The 20,483-nt window shown below is 40.8% G+C and overlaps 1 protein-coding gene across 1 annotated transcript; it reads left to right on the forward strand.

Moving 5' to 3' along the window:
• The first annotated feature begins 40 nt into the window (after positions 1 to 40).
• On the forward strand, positions 41 to 19,382 carry Dck (deoxycytidine kinase). Its single transcript, XM_005359459.3, has 7 exons — positions 41 to 301; positions 4,596 to 4,711; positions 8,868 to 9,061; positions 9,961 to 10,108; positions 12,730 to 12,845; positions 14,356 to 14,446; positions 17,194 to 19,382. The coding sequence occupies exons 1-7, from the start codon at positions 211 to 213 to the stop codon at positions 17,218 to 17,220; spliced, it is 783 nt and encodes a 260-aa protein (XP_005359516.1). The 5' UTR covers positions 41 to 210; the 3' UTR covers positions 17,221 to 19,382.
• Positions 19,383 to 20,483: the final 1,101 nt, after the last annotated feature.

The raw sequence follows: 20,483 nt of genomic DNA on the forward strand, positions 1-20,483 counted from the left end.
CCGGCACGGCCGGCTCGAGAGGGAGAGGCGTGGAGGGTGGGAGTCGGCGCCGCCAGGGCGTGGCCGCTCCACGGGCCCGCCCAGCCGCCTGCGCCGCCGCGCGCCAAAGTCAAAGTGCGGGTCCCGCCGGCGCGAGCGTGACGCTGCCTCCCGAGCTCCCAGCACCGCCGCTCTCCTGCAGGTCCCTAACCCGAGCCGTCGCGAGCAGGCATGGCCACCCCGCCTAAGAGGTTCTGCCCTTCTCCCTCCGCCAGCTCCGAGGGGACACGCATCAAGAAGATCTCCATCGAGGGGAACATCGGTAAGGCGACCCCGCTCCGGTGCCGGTGTTCGGCGTTCCCTCCGCGCCCGCACGGTGGCTCCTCTGGCCCTGCGCCATCCCGGGGCTTTGTGAGGCGCGCTCTGGGCCACTGCACCCTCTTTGTTGGGAACTTCCAAACGCGAGGGTCCGGGGCGCAGTTGGGGGGGGGGGATGCTGCTTGTCTTGAGAGGTAACTTAGGTAAGCGACACCCTTTTTTAGGTGTGCTTTTCCGGTAGGTTTCACTAACTTGCAGTTTTGCCGCAAAATTGAGAACATTTTCGTCACCTCCCCCTTCAGTTCCCTTTGTGCTTTGTAGTCAGCTTTCTCCCTTCCCATCCCTGTACAAGCCCTGACTTGTTTCTTTTTACTCCATGCAAATTTTGTTTTTTTCCACAGTGTCCTAAGCAGAACCAGAGTGTCTGGTCTTCTATGCCTTGTACGGTTTACCAGAGTGCTTTTACGGTTCGCTCATGCTTTGTTTCTATGGTACTTTTTTTTTTTAATTTGGTTTTTTGAGACTGAGTCTCTATGTAATCCTGACTGTCTTGGAACTCACTATGTAGAGCCTTGAACTCTCAGAGATCTGCCTGCTTCTGCCTCCCAAGTACTGGAATTAAGAGTGCACCACCACTCCTGGCCCACTGTAATACTTAATAAAAAGTGTTAAATAATATTCCACTAAATGGCATACACCTCATCTATTCCTTCCTGGTCGACATTGTGGGTTGGCGTTGATAGCAATTCCTAAGACTGTGTAGGCATACGAGGAAAGGCGTTTTTAATGATTTTGTGGTGTGGAATTTTTTACTCCCTTTCCCACATGCAGGTAGACCCTGGATGGAGTATGGCTCAGAGACATTAGAATTTCTGCCCGAATTGGGATAAACTGCACCGTGCATGCGATTTTGCAAGGTGAACACGAATCTCCCATTCCTTTACACTTCCGACCACAGGAAACCTAATGGTGTTTCCTGTTTTGATACGGCTGTCATTTGGGGGCTGCAGGTTGAGTGCTGACTGTTGATGTGTGCCGCAGATGGTCTCATTCGGATCACATTCAAAGCACCCACTCTTTAAGGAGGCAAGCAGGTGCGGATGCCTTCACCAGAGCAGAGCTGAAACACAAACAAGAGGCCTTACTTTACTTGCCCCATCCTTAGACACAGGTCGAATTGGAAGAGATCCGTATTTCTTAAAAGTTTTTTGAGATGTCATTCATGTTTACCAGCAAGACAACACACAGCCTCTTAGTGGATAAAGATGCCCGTATGTAACAACAGGAGGAAGTTCTCAATAAAGTCATCTTTGAAGTAGATTTCAGTGGACGACCCCTGGGATGGGAACCATAATGGATTATCTATCTCCCTTCTCTCAAACCCAGGCAGCATACACCTAGAGATCTCCCTACCTCTATTCGTCTTCAACCTTCTCAGCCCTGAAATCGCTTGTGAACGGCTCACTCCGCATCCTGTTTACCTGCTTGCAGAGCTGCTTTTCTACATACAGATGCAGTGGTGTTACCTGTGCCTGAAATTCCTCCCTGACCTCCTCCCTACTGATCTGGGAAGAGCTGCACTTTGATAGCCGGCCTTTGCACACGGTTAGGAAAAGCTAGTTACAAGTATTGAGATTTCCCTTCAGCATCTGGGTCTTTGACCAACCAGAAAAAAAGATTCTGATAATTTGGCGAGTGTTGGAGGGACTGCCATTTAGATTATTCATGCTAAGATAACCACTTGTTATCTTTCCTGCAGGGAGGCATCACCCCTTGCCTCTTGCTCCTGTAGCTTTTGTACGGTTGTTTACATCCCTCTTACCTTAGTTGTCGGGTCCAAACAGCCTGTTGATGTAAAAATGGTGCAATCTGTGAAGACTACCTTGTAATTCTTCTGTTCTTCCTAAAATTTGAAGATTGTTTGGTCATTTTTAGTTGCGTAGTCATGTAAACCTGTTTTCTCTTGTTCCGTGTTGCTGAGTTACTCCCATAGATTAGGTTTATGGAGGCCCTATTGACTCATTTCAGTGTGTTCAGAATGACATAGCGTGGTGATGATTGCTTAGTGTTAGGGATTCGTTTGTTAACTATGACTGTTTGGTTGTTTGTGTTTTGTTTGAGACGGTTTCACTGTACAGCCCTGACCTGCCTGGAACTCACTGTGTAGACCAGCCTGGCTACCTGCTTTTGAGCGCACAGCATCCAAACCCTGTGCCATCACCTCTCTTCCCATGACTTGGAAAACTATTAATAGGTGTTCTCACTTGTTGTGGTCGCTCGCTTCATAGACTGTTAGTTTATTAGCTTTTTCCAGCTCTGATTTTCCTCCCAGACATTAAGGAAGGAACTGGGTAGTGATTATTTGCGAACTGCAAATGACTCTGATTACTCGGCTTGAAGTAAAATTTTACATTGGCAATTTTAAAGTATAACTCCGTGAGCTTTTTGTGGTTGTAATTGATGTCAGAAGAAGGCTTGATGTCTTAGCCTTAACTACTTTTTGATTCTGGACTAGTTTGAGATACTTCAGTGTGTTTCTTGGCTACCCTGGATATCATGTTCTTTTTTCCCGCTGGGGCTAATGAACGAAGACCATTTAAATCGTACTTCTAGATGCATTACTAACTATAAACTTATCCTTTCCGCAAAGAATTTTGGTCACCCATGTTTCCCCCTCAACTAAATAGCCACCTAGTTTATCTTTGCCTTTATTTCTTCTCTTTGTGGGATTTAATAAGCTTTGATATCTGTTCTTCACCTACCCTGTCACCTTATTGATCCCCCTTTCCTTGATCTGTGCATGAGTCTCTAAGGCCCCTCCTGATTCCCTTCTGCCCTTGTATAGTGTTGGAGTTTTGCCTGTACTTCTGCAAGTCTAAGGTAAGTTCTTGGTGCCCACCCTGAGCCTGTTTATAAGGAAGAGGACACTTGGCGAAGATACTGAAGCTATGTATTGTGTGTGTGTGTGAGGTGTGTGTGTGTGTGTGTGTAAGGTAGAGGAAGGAAGAGTATAATACTGGTCAATGATGCCTCATATAGCCACATTTGGTGACTTATGATAGAAAGGGTGTGGTGGGCATTAGAAGAATTGCTACGCCCTCAGCACCACAAGGTCCAGACTCATTGATAACCATAATGATGACTATAGTATGTCCTGATTACACATAAGCTATTTTTGTCTTTTTCTTTCCTTAGAATAGAAAAATAGAAAAATTTTTCTGGATACCTTAGAAACTAGTGAATGATCAGGAAAAGTAAAGCTGTCTTTTATTATTATTATTATTATTTAAGGGTTTGATAGAGGGCATGGAACCATAAAATCGAGGCAGACTTCTCCAGCTGTTACTCATAGGCAGTGCTTTGCAAGACTTAAAATAATTTCTATAGCCATAGGCTTATTAGGATCAGATTGTAATAGTCGCGGGCTCTTAAGCATTGTGTCTTCCCATGGATTGTATAGTTATTTCTTAATTGGTTTGTTTATTATTGGTAAATTATTTTGGTTGTATTGGGGTGTCTACCCTCCTTTTCCTCTTTTTAATTTTTTTTTTTAAATTTTGTGGGGGGCATGGTCTTGCTCTGTAGCCCAGCTCAGCACTCACTGTGTAGCCCAGTTTGAACTTGAACTCAGAGCAATCCTCCTACCTAAGCCTTCCAAGTGCTGGGGTTATAGGTGTGGCCTGTTATACCAGCTGTAGTTTGTTTTTTGAGATGTGTCTCATCATGGAGCCCAGGCTGGGCTAGAATTCAAAATCTCTTTAGCTTAGCCTGCTGGATTGGTAGTTCGAAGTGCAGGCTACTCTTAGTGAGCTCTTCAGACTGAGAAAGCAGAGGTAGGAGAAAGTCATTTACTGGGCATCCTGGTAGTTTCAGTACTATCTTGTCTTCCTGGGTTATGAGGAACTGAGGTCAGGGGCTTGACCAAGCCCCCACAACTGGCTAAAGGTCAGGCTTTACCACTAGAAAGTTCTCTTTCTAAGGGCTTGGCTGAGGAAAGAAAGCTAGGCCAGAAGGCAGATGGTTTTTTTCTTGTCATGATATCTTTTATAAACTTAACCATGGTTTCAAGTTTTCTGTTTCTTGCCTTTGGTGAACTAAAAATAATAACAAATTTGCTCAGCACAATTGGCTAGGGACTGTCTTTAGGTTTTCATTTATAAAAATAAAGGTGCAGAAAAAGGTCTTACTGTTTCTGCGTACGTACCGTTCACTCTTAATCTTGTAAACGCTGATGACCGTTGCTTATGTTTGCTTTTCAAACGCCTTTTCTTAGTTTTGTCTTTTCTTTTTTGTGACAGCCGCTGGGAAGTCCACATTCGTGAATATCCTGAAGCAAGTCTGTGAAGACTGGGAAGTGGTTCCTGAACCTGTTGCCAGGTGGTGCAATGTTCAGAATACGCAAGATGAGTTTGAGGTATTCAAGTGAAATTTAAGTGAATACAATAAAAATTCTTTAGGGGCGGATGGTGGTACAGTTCCCAGCACCCATGTAGTAGTTCAGAATTGTCTGTAACTCCAGTTCCGGGGTTCTGATACCTTCTTCTGACCTCCGTGGGTACCAAGAACGTATTCAGTGCACAGACATACATTTGAAGAAATCACCCGTTCACATTAAAAAAAAAAAATTAAAAATCCTTTAGGTTAGGGAAGCAGTGTGTTTTGTTTCCTGCCCTCCCCCCACCTTTCCAGTAACCACCTTCAAGTCTAGCTGAACATTTAAGATTTAGGCGTTATTACATCACAGTTTAAGATTTATGAAAGTTCAAAAGCTTAAAGCAGCCGGTAGTGATGGTGCTCGCCTTTAATCCCAGCACTCGGGAAGCAGAGGCAGGTGGGTCTGTGAGTTTGAGGCCAGCCTGGTCTACAGAGCTAGTTCTAGGACAGCCAGAGCTGTTACACAGAGGAATCCTGTCTCGAAAAAACAAAAACAAAAAAAGTTGAAGTAATTTAAAAATCTAATTACAAATAAATTTTTGAGTGATTTTTTTTTATAATTTAAGTGAAAACATGTAAGAAAACCAAAACCTCCAGTAATTGGATTTTATTAATCTTTTCAGCCCTTTGTCATTGGAAATCCATTTCTTTTTCTTTTTTACAGATTTATTTATTTTCGAGACCAGCCTGGTCTACAGAGCTAGTTCCAGGACAGGCTCCAAAGCCACAGAGAAACCCTGTCTCGAAAAACCAAAAAAAAAAAAAAAAGATTTATTTATTTATTATGTATACAATGGTCTGCCTGCACATGTCCCTGCAGACAGAAGTTGGCACCAGATCTTATTACTGGTGGTTGTGAGCCACAATGTGGTTGCTGGGAATTGAACTCAGGACCTCTGGAAGAGCAGTCAGTGCTCTTAACCACTGAGCCATCTCTCCAGCTCCTGGCAATCCATTTCTATCTTATTTCCCTGTCCTATGCTTTCTCCGCAAGCTTTCATTCTGGACGGTTCAGTTTTCTAGCCCTTTTCAGTACAGCATTGCAAATGAGAAAATAGGGGGATAAAGACTTCAGTTTCCTTTTTTCCTAGAGGAAGTTATGGCTGTGTGGAGTAATGGTCCCTAAGCATTTTCATTTCTGGAGAAGTGAAATTGAAAGTAGAGAAGTTGGACAGGTCTGCCAGAAGCTTGTTCAGTCTGAAAAAACTTGACAAAAAAAGGGGCGGGGGAGAGCTATTGTTGGGGGGTTCCTGCTGGGAATTTTTGGGCATGCCGAATGAGTAGCAGGAAGCTACAGCCTTCGTGGGTTGTTTTAGCTGCGGTGACTCTTGCTGTCACGGAACACCACGACCAGGAGCAACTTTGTGAGGAAAGGTTTATTGGCTTAGACTTCCACATCACAGTTCATCACCTAAGGAAGTCAGGGTGGGAACCTGGAGGAGGGGTGCTGCTTAGGGGCTTCCTCCACCCAGGACCAGCAGCCCAGGGTGGCCCCACCCACAGTGGACTGGGTCATCCCCCATCAAACTCTAATTAAGAAAATGTCCTATAGCTAGATTTAATGGGGGCCTTTTCTAAATTGAGGTTCCCTCCTCGCAGATGACTGTAACTTGTGTCAAGTTGACACAAAACTAGCCCACACAGGGATATTTGTGAATTTTCTTCTCTCTCTCTCTCTCTCTCTCTCTCTCTCTCTCTCTCTCTCTCATCTTTTAGATATAAGGTTTTGATAACTAAACATATTTCTCACACTTTTATTTGCGAAGCATAGTTAATTTTAGGCTGGGGGCACAACTAAATATATCCCAATCCTTTGAATATCAAGTACTAAACCTTAAAGGGACTTATCCCCGTATAGAATTCATTTTCTTAAGTTTTGTGTGTTAGAAGCTATGGTCTTCTGTCTTTAAGTAGGGTTCAGAAAATGTGGGGAACAGTATTTTATGAAACATGGAAGCATTAAGCAGGTGGATGGCTTCTCTGTACTTTTGTAATATTGTCTCTACTCATCCTCTCCTCCACAAGTTTTAGACTTCAAAAAATAGGGTTTAGGGCTAGGATATAGCACAACAGTGGGTTGTTACCTAGCGTGCCCAAGGCCCTGGGTTTCAGCCTTAGCACCACACAAAGCAGCGCAAGTGAAATGGCTTTTATTCTTCATCCAGCCCTTCTCCAACTCATTCTTGATCTGTTCTTTGTAGTTAGAATATGAATCACCCAGTCTCTGAAACTCGGCTGTCTTAGGATCCTGTCACCACCAAGGAGTGGACTGTGTGGAGACCTAACCACCAGTCCTCCTGTGGATCTTGTTTCGCTTCCTGGAGGTTGTGGAGTTGGAAGAACTCAGCAGTAAAGCCTTCCTCTCTTGCGTCTGTATGCTTAACTTACTTGGCTGTAGCTGTTTATTTCGTGGGTTTTTTATACCTGCCATCTAGTGGCTGAAGTGTTACTGTGCTACCAACCGTCTACCTCCAGTCTGTCAGAATAAGACATAAAGTACAAAGACTGTGGTTTCCTTCTTCATACCCTAAATTCTGGCAGAATGATTTTTTGAGAACCAACAGATGACTGTTATTAGTCTGTTTTGCAGGCTCACTTAAAGCAGTAGCTGACTCTCTTTGCTGATTTGCATGATGTCGTCTCAAGGCTTTTATTTAGTTTTCTTTTTTCTCCCCAAGACAGGGTTTCTCTGTGTATCCCTGACTGTCCTAGAACCAGGTTGGCCTCGAACTCATAGAGATGTGATTCTCTCTTATGGTAAACACCAACAGTGAAATCACAGTGGCTCAAAACAATTAGAAGTTTCCTGTTGTCTACTGTCTTTTTAAGCTTTGATGCATTTCGCCCTTCCATAATTTCAGTTCGGGATTGATTTTTAAGGGCAGAATCCCATTGTAAGTGGAAGAGCACCGTTAAGTTTGATCTGTTAGAAAATCGGGGACTGTTGGAAGCTGATTAACTCGGAGTATATGTGTCTCACCTGAGAGAGGCATGTGTGACTTAGCTGTAGCTGATTTTTTTTTTTTTAGAGATTTGTTTACTTTTTTTTAAGAGTATGTGTGTTTCACCTGCATTTATATATGCATATGTGCACCATATGTGTGCGTGGTGCCTGCAGAGATCAGAAGAGGGCGTCAGATTTCCTGAAACTGGAGTTATAATAGCTGCCATGTGGGTGCTGGGAACTGAACCTGAGTCCTGTGCAAGAGAAGTAAATGCCCTTAACCACTGAGCTGTTGCCCTAGCTCCCATGTAGAGATTTTTTAAAAATTTTGTTTGTGTCTCTCTTGCTTGTGTGTGGGTTTACGTGGAAGGCAGAGGACAGACTTTTGTAGTTGGTGTTCTTCTACCTTTTTATGGGTTCCAGGGGTCAAACTGGTCTCATCAGGCCTGAGTGGCCAGCACTTCCTCTGACCTTGCCAGGCCCATAGCTGATTATTCTGAGAAGACAATAGGAGTACAATATTCTCTATCTTTTCTATTTTAAAAAAGAATGTATAAATCAAATATTTTTATTTAGCTTTTAAGTATTGACATTTTTTTCTGTAGGTCGTTAGTCACTTGTGAGAAAGAGTTATTTTAGATATCAGGTAAGAAAAGAGTGAAGAGAAGGAATTTAATGTTTTGATTTTGCTAATAATGTATTTATGAAATTTTTTTTAAAGATTTTTTTATTTTGTATGGCCTTTTGCCTGTATATATGTCTGTATTGTGGTACTGTGCCCATGAGGCCAGAAGAGGGTATCAAATCTTCTGGAATCTCAATTACGGTTTTTCGCCGCTACATGGATGCTGGAGCCAAATCTTTGTCCTCTCCAAGAGCAGAGGTGCTCTTCATCATAGAGCCGGCTCTCCAGGACCCTTCCCCCCAATTTCTCTTTTTGAACCTCTTAAAAAGTTAAAATAGCCAGGGACATGGTGGCGGTGGCTCGTCTCTTTAATCCTAACATTTTTGAGGCAGAGGCAGGAGGTGAATGTCAGTGACTTGCAGGACAGCTTGGTCTGTATCCTGAGTTTAGGGCAGTCAGAGCTACATAGTGAGACCCTGTCTCAGAAAACAAGACAAAACAAAAAAGTTAAAGTCACCCTATTGGCAGTCTTATTTCTCTGTTTGTTCACCTCTTTTGCCAATTTAGGAATTGACAACGTCTCAGAAAAGTGGTGGGAATGTTCTTCAGATGATGTACGAGAAACCTGAACGGTGGTCTTTCACCTTCCAATCCTATGCCTGCCTCAGCCGGATCCGAGCTCAGCTTGCTGCCCTCAATGGCAAGCTCAAAGATGCAGAGAAACCCGTATTATTTTTTGAGCGATCTGTGTATAGTGACAGGTATGCAAATGGCTTATATTTGGCTCTTTGGAGTTTATACCTAGACACTTCCTTTTTTTCTCATTTCCTGGTAGTCAAATTGGAGGCTGAGCTGGAGGTTTTAGATAGAAGATGACATTGAAAAATAGCTTTAGCGTTGATTGAGGTGCTAATGATGTTATGACAGAGCCCCTTTCCCCCCAACCTCTTAGAATTCTCATGTGTTCTGAGTATATCTGGGTTTGTATCCTAGACTCTTGCCTAGGAAAAGGAGATAAAAATTAAAAATTTCTAAAGGCATTTTGGAATTACTCTGCCTTTTGACCTCCTTAATTATCTCAGAATAGAGGCCCATAAAGTTTTTGGTCTCACGATCCCTTTTCTTTAATTGTAAAGTAGTCTAAAAAGTTTTGTTATTTGATACCCATATTAGAAATTAAGATTAAGAATCAGTATACAATCAGTATACAAAACATAAAATGAAAGAGTCAATAATAAACATACTCTTTATTAATATAGAAAACTTCTGATTTAGAACAAAAATATAGTGAAAGGAGTAGTATTGCTTTACATTTTTTTGTAGCTCTTTAATAGTCTGAATTAATAAAACTGGGTTTTTATCCATGCTTGTATATTTATATTTGTGTATATGTATTTTGGTTGAGGTGGAGTAGTGTGTGAAATAAGTTGGTTACTCATAGACCTGGAAGGAGCTTGGGGACCTCCAGGGATCCTTATTCAACATTTTGAGAGCTACTGGGAAAGGACCCATTTCCAGTACTTGGAAAGACATTTTGTGTAGGTTTTCCAAGGCGCTCCTTGCCACAGGATTTAGGAGTGTGTTTTATGCCCATTTCCTCTGTCATAATTGGTGTCTATGTGTTTGAAGGATGTGCATGCTGACGAAGATTCTCTTTCAGGTATATTTTCGCATCTAATTTGTATGAATCTGACTGCATGAATGAAACAGAGTGGACAATATATCAGGACTGGCATGACTGGATGAATAGCCAGTTTGGGCAAAGTCTTGAGCTGGATGGAATCATTTATCTTCGAGCTACTCCAGAGGTGAGACCAATAAACATTTGCTTGTGCCATTGAAATTATGAAGTAATAGAAATCACAAGACGGATGTAGAAGTGACGACTTCCAAGCTAGGGAGATGTCTCAGTGGTTAAGAGAGCTGACTGTTCTTCCTGAGATCCGAAGTTCAATTCCCAGCATCCACATGGTGGCTCACAATCATCTCCAGGTCCAGGGACTCTGGTGCCCTCTTCTGGCTCCTATGGGCACTACACATGTGAGGTGTCCAGACATACATACAGCCAGCACTCAGAGACATAAAATCAACTCTCTAGCTCCTAACCTGGAAACTCAGAGCAGTATAGAGATTGTCTCAGCAAACTAGAAGTCCAGATGCGGCAAATCAAATTTACAATGTTTTTTTGTTTTTTTTTTTTCCCGAGACGGTTTCTCTGTGGTTTTGGAGCCTGTCCTGGAACTAGCTCTTGTAGTAGACCAGGCTGGTCTCGAACTCACAGAGATCTGCCTGCCTCTGCCTCCCGAGTGCTGGGATTAAAGGCGTGTGCCACCATCGCCCGGCCAGATGCGGCAAATCAAGATTAGTTCTCTCTGTTCTTCACCAATCCTTTTTTATTTTCTAAATCTTAATTCCTAACTCAGCTTCTTCTTTTTTTTTTTTTTTTGTTTTTTTTGTTTTTTTTGTTTTTCGAGACAGGGTTTCTCTATGGCTTTGGAGCCTGTCCTGGAACTAGCTCTGTAGAGCAGGCTGGTCTCGAACTCACAGAGATCCGTCTGCCTCTGCCTCCCGAGTGCTGAGATTAAAGGCGTGCGCCACCATCGCCCGGCACCTAACTCAGCTTCGTGTTCCATCAGAGCTAGAATAAGAGACTTGTCAAAGCAACTTCTAAACTATAAACGTGATTATAGACTTAGGAGAGCTGTTTTAGCTTGCATTTCTGGGCCTGTAGAAGGTCTGGGGACACAGTGGAAACTCTACAAATGCTTGCTTTCTGAGTACTACAACTATTGGAGGGCCACTCTGAGGAACATTTCATGGTTACTTGTGAGTTGGCACAAAGAAATAGTGGCACACTTCAAAGAGATTTAGACATCTTGTTGTTTTCAACGAAGAGAACTCCCTGAGAAATACACCTTTTATTAGGTAAATTCATTTTCTATTTATGTATTATATTACATGAGTCCAGAAAGGTCCAGTCAGCTAGACTGACTGGCCAGTGGGAATTTCATAGATAAGTATTCTGTTTCCTTTTCCCCTTCTTTCTTCTAACTTCTCCCATGTCCTCACTTTCAAAATCACAACCTTTTAAGTTTTTAATTATTATTGTTACATATGTATATGTCTATAAATTTATAATATGCTTTTATAACTTTATAAAATTTTATAAAATTTATAACTTGCTCCCATAAGTATGTGTTTGGGGCTGGCTGCTTGGAATTAGATAACCTACCATGTCCCTGGGGAAGACTGCTTCTCTCTGTCTCACCTCCTTATTTTTGAGACAAGGTCTCTGAACCGAAGCGGCTGGCCAGCGACCAGAGGATGTGCCTGCTTCTGCCTCTTCAAGATTTTGTGTGTGCCGGGATCTAGCACAGGTCCGTGTGCAGGTGTGCTCAGCGCTTACTGGCGGCTGTATTCCGAAGTCCTCATTTATGACCTGTTTTTGTGTTTTGAGACAAGCTCTTTATGTAATCCCGCCTGTCCTGAAACTCACTATGTAGACCAGGCTGGCCTCTGCCTCCTGGGTGCAGGGACTAAAGGGCACATGTGACCACACTGGGCTCATTTGTATCTTTTAATTGAAAATTAGTGAAAAAAGGATTTTTAGCAGACTGTGTCACAGTTCATGGGCTGCTGTAGTCTGGTGAATGTTACTTGTTGGGGGTCCTTTTTTTCTTCTGTAGCGCTGGGGATTGAACTCGGGATACTGAGCATTGTAGACAGGTGCTTCACCACAGAGCACAGTGTGGTGATTTTATATCTGGGTGTTGATGAGTTCCCACAAATTGTATGGAATTTCTTCTACATGTATCCTGTTAGAGAAAAATGATTTAGAGTCACACAGTCAAATGTGACTGTCTAAGCTTATGATTATTAAAATTATATATAAAGTTTGAAAATTAGTTTCTTTGGTCACCACATTAACCATGCTTCAAGTTCTGAAAAGCCTTGGTGGCTGTGGCCACCTTGCTCTGTCATACAGATAGAAGGCAGGTAGAAAGGACCCCGTGTTCTTTTAGGTTCTGGTGGTTCAGAGCGTCCATCCAGGGACGAGCCGCTCTTACAGGGGTGGAGTCCGGCCAGACACATTTGCTTGATGGCCAATTAGGATGGATAGATCTACACACTCTGATTGTTTTCTAAAAAAAATGTAGGTAGATATTTAGTGGTCTTCAGCTCCCTCCCTCCTTTTATAATACTTAATTAGTGTGTTTCATATGTGGATACTGATTTATTTTTCAAAGTTCAGCTTAACTGAAAACTATCATCTGACTAAAATAACACTTAAAGGGAAAAATGAGCTATACCGACTTTCTAGAAGAAATACAAATACAGGGTTTTGTCTAACGTGAAGACAGCTGAAAGGAAATTTTAACGGTAGTAGACACAAATCATTGCTCAGATTTTTCTTTTTGCTTACTTTTAGAAATGCTTAAATAGAATATATTTACGGGGAAGAAACGAAGAACAAGGCATTCCTCTTGAATACTTAGAGAAACTTCACTATAAACATGAGAGCTGGCTCCTTCATCGAACTCTGAAGTAAGGCCTTCTTACTGTCTGCTGTTCAATGTGCTTCCCTTTATTAGATTTTAGTCTAGGGGATGGGCGATGTGAGTAATTGTTTTTTTCAAGACTGGGTATTTTCTTTGTAGCCCTGGCTGTCCTGAACTCACTCTGTAGACCAGGTTGGCCTTGAACTCAGAGATCTGCCTGCCTCTGCCTCTGGGTGCTGGGATTAAATGTGTGTGCCTCCACTGCCCAGCTAAACCTTTATTTTTACTCATGTATTCATAGTTAAGTCACTTGTTTGAAGATTTTTTGTGACTAGTATCTTCTATTGGTATTGTTACTTTAAGTGATAAAATAAGCTTCTGTCTGTGTATGTTACTAAGATAAACTCAGGAATAATTTTAAGGAATAATTTTATGTCTGTCTGATGTTGTATCTGTTTTAACTTTTTACTTCCAGTTATACATTATTAGCCTTAATTCAAAAATATTAAATATGATATTTCAGAAAGAATTCATGGATTTAAAGTTGCTTGCTAAGCTGGCTGTGTCTTGCCGGCTGTAGTCCTGTCTCCTGGGAGACTGCAGCTGTGGAGAGGCTGCGGCTGTACAGTTGCCTGAGGCCATACTGGACGACACTGCCGTCCATCCTGAGTAGGGTTGAAACACTCTGCTGGCCGGCTCTGTCTGGTTCCACCCAGAAGTGCCCAGGATAGGAGTTGTCGCTCTGTCCAGCTTGTCTAAGCATGCACAGGATGTGCTTGATTGTCATTTAGTAACTGTTCTGTTTTGAGATTGTCACATATGATAGTGCTTATAACCAAGTATCCCTTCTCTTACTCAGTAATGTTTGAGTCCTGAATGATACTGGCAACCTTACGCCAGAGAGAAGCTGTGATGTGCTTTAAATGGAGCACTCTCAGTTTAGGGAAAGGAAAAGGCAGTTTTAAGGTAGAAATAGTGTTAGTTATATGTATATGTTATGTGTAAGAAAAAAAACCAGTGCATATGGCATAGATGTTACTGTGATCTCAGTCTTACAGGGAATCCTGGAATGCATCCCACATGGCTACTGGGATGTAGTTTAAGCTGTGTCTTCAGCCAGGACTTGACGCATCGACTTTGTCCAAGCTAGCTCTTGGGCAGTATGTAACTGCATAGCGCCTGAGGCTCTGAATGGGTTTCCTGAGTTTAGTTTTCTGTCTGGTTTTCCTCAGTGCTGGGAATGGAGCCCACTGCCTTGGCCACGCTAGGCAAGCACTCTACAACTGCTCTATACCAGTAGCTAGAATATAGGACCTTTCTCATGGTTTTGGTTCTTGAAGAATGGTATACATATATGCCTAGTTTTACATATTCTGTAGCTGAGATAATTGTACACATGGTAGTAAATCTACTGTAAAGAAGAGACTACCAGCCGCTTCCCTGCAGGATAACTAGCATGAGTGACAATATTTGAACTTTTGAATATGAGTTAGTTGTTAATATTTTTTCCTGGATTTAGTGCTTTTCTGATTTTGTTTGTCTTTCTTTTTAAACAGAACCAACTTTGATTATCTTCAAGAGGTGCCTATCCTCACACTGGATGTCAATGAAGACTTTAAAGACAAGCATGAAAGCCTGGTTGAGAAGGTCTGTTTAGAAAAAACCTCGTGTTTGTTTTGTCTAAGACAGCTATATTAATTTGTGAAATAGCTGCCTACAGAAAAGCTTCTATAAAAGTACATTAAGAGGGGCTCAGGGGCCGGGCGGTGGTGGCGCACGCCTTTAATCCCAGCACTCAGAAGGCAGAGGCAGGTGGATCTCTGTGAGTTCGAGGCCAGCCTGGTCTACAAAGCAGATGCCCCAAACAGCTAGGACTGTTACAGGACAGGCTCCAAAGCTGCAGAGAAACCCTCTCTTGAAAAAGAGGGCAGGGGTCTTGAAGCACTGTGTTTTTTCTCATCTTTTTCTCCTGCTTTGTCCCACTTTTTCCTTCGCACACCACACACACACACACACACACACACACACACACACTTGCTTTAATGGAAACTGCTTAAAATTAGTTTATCTTTTTCAAGGAATCTACTGTGGAGGGCATTTAAAGTCGTAGAATATATTCTCATTCATTTTTAGCTGATGTTTGGAGATTAAGCAGTGTTAGCTTATATATTTGTAGGAGACCATGTCAGAGATGAATTGGCCTTATCCTAATCACTGAGTTATTTTAACAAAGGTTAATTTAACCTTCAGAAAGTTGAGAGTTGATCATTATCTAAATGAGTAATGTAATTTATACATATAAGGGAGAGACTTACTGAAGAACATTAAGGTAATGATAGAAAGAATTGTATAATAAATCCTTATCTACCATTAATTAACTTAGTCATCTCATGTCTAGGAAAAAACAAAAATTTGTTTAGTTTTCAGAGAAACTTGGGCTATTTCTGTTTGGTTTTTTCTCATGAAATAGCTGGCTGTTTAGTAAAATGAAATATTGAATATATCTCAAAAATGGAAAACCTCAATATTTGAAAAATATTGCTGTGTATGGTTGATAGCCTTTTCATTTAAGTAATACATATGTAGAAAATTCAAGTTAGTTACTATTTATGATATTAAAATATAAGGTAGAATTAAAATATGACACTATTAAAATGAAATTAGCAGCAGTTATAATAAGCATGAATTTAACTGAATCTGTAAAACCACTTTAATTTTATTATTTAAAAGTTTTTTTTAAGATTTATGTATTTTTATGTATTTGGGTATTTTACCTGTATATGTATCTGCACACCAGAAGAGGGTGTTGGATCCCAGTGAGCCACTGTGTGGGTGCTGAGAACTGAACCCTGGATCTCTGGAAGGCAGCCCGGGCTCTTAACCACTGAGCCAATTTCTAGTCCCTATTATTTTAAACTTCAATTTATTTTTTAATGTGTTGTGTCCATAAGTATGTAAGTGCACCATATGTGTGCAGTGCTCCAGGAGGCCAGGAGAGTCAGATTCCCTAGAAATGGCTTTACAGGTGGTAGTGGGCTGTCCTATGGGTGCTGGGAATCAAACCTGGGTCCTCTGCAAGAGCAGCAACTTCTCGTAAACAACAGTCATCTCTCCAGTGCCACATTTCTTAGCTTTAAGTAAACACTTCCTTTCTTAGACCAGGAAAATGTCACATTTATAAAATTAATAATCCTGAGACTTAGGGGAGGCAATATTCAAACAATTCAAACAATATATATATTTTAAGATTTATATATTATGTATACAGTGTTCTGCCCACATGTATGCCTGTAGGCCAGAAGACAGCACCAGACCTCATTACAGATGGTTCTGAGCCATCATGTGGTTGCTGGGAATTGAACTCAGGACCTTTGGGAGAACAAGCAGTGCTCTTAACCGCTGAGCCATCCTCCCAGCCCCAACAACCTTTATCTTTTAAGGAGAATTTTATAGTCTAGCTTGGAGAATTACAGTCTTGCATTATAGTCTTCCTCTGTTGGCTAGGTTTCTTCAGAACTTATGTAGCTTTGCCCGTACACTAACATTCTAGAAATGTATGCCTTGGCTCTTCAAAGGAGTAGGATTCCCTGCACCTCATGCTGTCTGGCAACTCGCTGTAACTCCAGTTTCTCGGAATCTGATGTCGTCGTCTCTCTCTAGGCACCAGACATGCATGCAGGCAAAATGTTCACACATAAAAAATAAAAATAAATTCTATCCTTAATATTACAGATTTATATGTTTGAATTGCAAAGGTGTTTAATCTCTTTTAAATATCAGTATTAAGACTGTACATATCATTGATCTACATTATTTAAAAATACAGAGACCGTAGCCCAGAGGTGGTGGCGCACGTCTTTAATGCCAGCACTTGGGAAGTAGAGGCAGGTGGATCTCTGTGAGTTCAAGAGCAGTCTGGACTACAGAACTAGTTATAGGACAGCTAGGGCTACACAGAGAAATCCCATCTTGGAAAAATAAAACTATTTATATAGCTATCTCTATCTATCTATCTATCTATCTATCTATCTATCTATCTATCTATCTATCTATGTATATATGTATATATGTATGTATATAAATATATATATATGAGAGAGAATGTGCATAAAATTAGTTAGAGGTCTTTTAAAATTGTATCAATCTTTTTTAATTATATAAGGATTAAATGTAAATTAATGATTTTAGACTGTTTACCCTACTATAGAACTACTTAGTATTTGTTTTAAAAATTACTCTACTATTAAAATACTTAGTATTTGTTAAAAATAAGCGCTGTGGTATTGTGATAGTTATTTATATAATTGGTGTGTTCAGCTTTTCTGTAGATGAAGATAAATGTTAGATATCAAATTAATTGAAGGAATTATATTAATTTATTTTTCTTTCCTCAGGTGAAAGAGTTTTTGAGTACTTTGTGATTGAACGGAAGACTGCAGGCAACAGAATTGTCTCCAGAAGCTTCCGTCTGCGTGTCCTCGTAGCTTGATTTCATATGAAGGTCTTCATAGGAGTCACGTTTTTAAACCAGTTTTGTTTTAAGGAGAACAACCTTTTCTGTGTATATATATTTTATTTAATACTCAGAATCCCCTGTAAAATGTTGTGTCCTTCCTTTACTCCCTTTCTTCCTCCACTCCCTCTGTTTTGAGTCCGAGGTGTTCTCTCACACCAGGAAGTCTGGAGGTAGATGTTCTCAGAATCAGTGAAGTGACTGAGTCACTGTTAGGAAAGGCCCAGCCTTCTTTCTTCTCGGTTGTTATCCTGAGCAGGTAGACATGTTTTCATTGTTTTGATTTTTCGAGACAGGGTTTCTCTGTAGCATTTTAGGTTCCTGTCCTGGAACTACCTCTTGTAGACCAGGCTGGCCTCGAACTCACAGAGATCCGTCTGCCTCTGCCTCCCGAGTGCTGGGATTAAAGGTGTGCGCCATCACTGCCCGGCCCATGTTTTCATTGTTATCTTACTTCGTTAGTATTACATCTAGAGGGTGTACATATTTGTAAGTTAGCATGGCTATTACAAGCTGAAAGGCGTAGTTTGGGGAATCCCTGGTATAGGGATTTGTTTGAAGTGTGTGTTTTGTTTTTCATCTTGTTCCCTTTGGTGGTGCTGGACATTAAACCCAGGGTCTCATTCATGCTAGGGAACCTTTCTACAGTGAACTGTCTCAGCCCTGTAGTGTTTTTATCAAGTACCTCTCCTTCCACTCCACTGAAAGTTGACAATAGGACCATGTGACCATCACCTCGTTGATGGTTATTCATGAGTCTGTGGTGCATTTGTAGAGAAAGAGGTGTTGTAATTGTGTAATTACTTTATAAATCATTTAAGTTTTGCTTGTTTCTTCATCCATGATGAGTACTTTTTTATTTTCTTTTTTTTTTTTTGTGAACGTAAATTTTGGAGAATGGAAGAAATCTTTTATATTTAAAAGGTAGCTAAGACATTTATTACATGAGTATAAATCTTCATGAAGTTACTGCTTTTCTTGGATTACTATAGTTTAAATGCTTGTTTAAATTATGTTTTTTTTTGTTTGTTTGTTTGTTTGTTTTTTGAGACAAAGTCTCTTTACAGCTCTGGCTAACCTGGAATTCTGTATAGAGACTGGGATAGCCTTGAACTCCACCCACTTCTGGCTCTGTGCAGGCATTGTTGCCCCCTCCCTCCCCACCAGAGCTGGGATGCTGGAATTAAAGACACACAACACCACAACACCACACCTGGCTCCGATTTTCTTGAAATCACTTGAGATACAAGTATAGTTTTTCCTCCCTTTCTTTCAGTTTTTATGTAAAATGGTGATAGAACATAATGACAAGTTTTGATTGGCCCTGTATTGATAATTAGTCTCTCTACCTTTATACATGGTAAGACACAGAGGTAGATGGTGGAGCGTTTCAGCTATCCAGTCTGCTCCTGCCAGGTCATCTAAGATCAGAGTCACACACTTCTGCTGGGAGACTGTTGTGATCACAACTTCGCTTCATAGTTTGCTTTGTAGTTTTTCTAAAATCTCTTATACTTACAGAGAAATAGTTGATAAAACAATTTTGCTTTATATATAGTGTATCATGGAAATGTTACAGTTTTTAGTTGAACTAGGAAATAACTTTAACAAATTCCCAAAGGCTTTAAGTTCCTGTTAACAGTGCATGTATCTCTAAACCGCTTTGATGTTTAGCTGGGAACATCCTGTATATAATTAAAGAAGTATTTTTATTGTTTTTTTCCAGTGTAGTCTTTTAAGTTAAGTTCTGCGTTATTTTTACCAGGTAATTAGCCTTTCTACTTCACATTAGGAAAAACGTGTAATTTCTTGAAATGAAGAATTGCATTTATTTTGAAGCTATAATTTTCCTTTGTAAAAATGTTACCTTTTATTTTTGGTTTCTTATTCAAAGATGATAATTTAGAGGGTTAACTGGTACAGTAGCACTGATCTTTGAAAAGGGGATTCAACTTTAAATCTGCAATAACAAAAAATATATTGTCTTGTGATTTATCTGACCTTTTTCTTGTTTAATATAAATAAATTTGGCACCTTAAATGTTTGTCAATAAATACATTTAAATTTTTTGAACTATAGTGAGAGTTTAAATTTTCTGAAGCAGAAATCATCTGGTTTTCTTCTAGGAATTTTATGGCTTTGTGTTTCCCATCTAGATCTGTGCTCCATTTCCAGTGTTTGAAGGTGTTTGAAGGTGTTAGGTCTGTCTGTGGGTTTGTGTGTGCGTGTGTATGCCTGCTTCAGCATCTTTGTTTCTCTTTCTAAAGTGATCAGCTGACTGTCTTTATTCAAGCCATTTCCTGGGTTCTGTTTGGTTGGTATGGTTGTTCTTTGTCAGCACCATTTTGATTGTTTATTATAGTTTTATAGTAATTCAGGTCTTCCATTTGTCATTTTTTCAAAGCTTGGCTTTGTAGACTGGCTGCCTGGAACTCTGCTCCAGCTATAGGATGGTCCCGTTTTCTGGCTTTCTTGCCCACACACACACACACACACACACACACACACACACACACACACACACACACACACACACACACACACACACACACACACACACACACACACACACACACACTACTGGCATGCATAAAAAATAGCCAAGAAATACATTACAAATGCTCATCATCATTAACATGAAGAAGATGCAAATCCAAACCACTCAGATTTCATTTCACCCTAGTCAGAAGGCTGCAATAGAGACAATAACAGAGGTGGATCAGAGTAGTGTGGGTTGGAGGAGAACTTGAAGAACTGTTAGTAAGAATGTTCAGCTACTAGACCTGGAAAGAACAGTACCCAACTTCATATGGAAGAATAAGATCCCAGGACAGCCAAAACAATCCTGTACAACAAAAGAACTTCTAGAAGCACCACAATCCTGGGCTTCAAACTCCACTATAGAGCTACAGTAATGAAAACAACCTGTTAATGGCATAAAAACAGACAGGAGGACCAATTGAATTGAATCGAAGATATGGATATCAGTCCACACTCGTACAAACACCTGATTTTTACAAACTAAAAATATAAAATGGGAAAAAGAAAGCTTATTCAACAAATGGTGCTGGTATAACTGAATATCAACATGTAGAAGAATGACAATAGATCCATATCTATTGCCATGCACAAAACTCAAGTCCAAATGGATCAAAGACCTCAACCTAAAAC

This window comes from Microtus ochrogaster, linkage group LG1, assembly GCF_000317375.1.
Source record: "Microtus ochrogaster isolate Prairie Vole_2 linkage group LG1, MicOch1.0, whole genome shotgun sequence".
NCBI lineage: Eukaryota > Metazoa > Chordata > Mammalia > Rodentia > Cricetidae > Microtus > Microtus ochrogaster.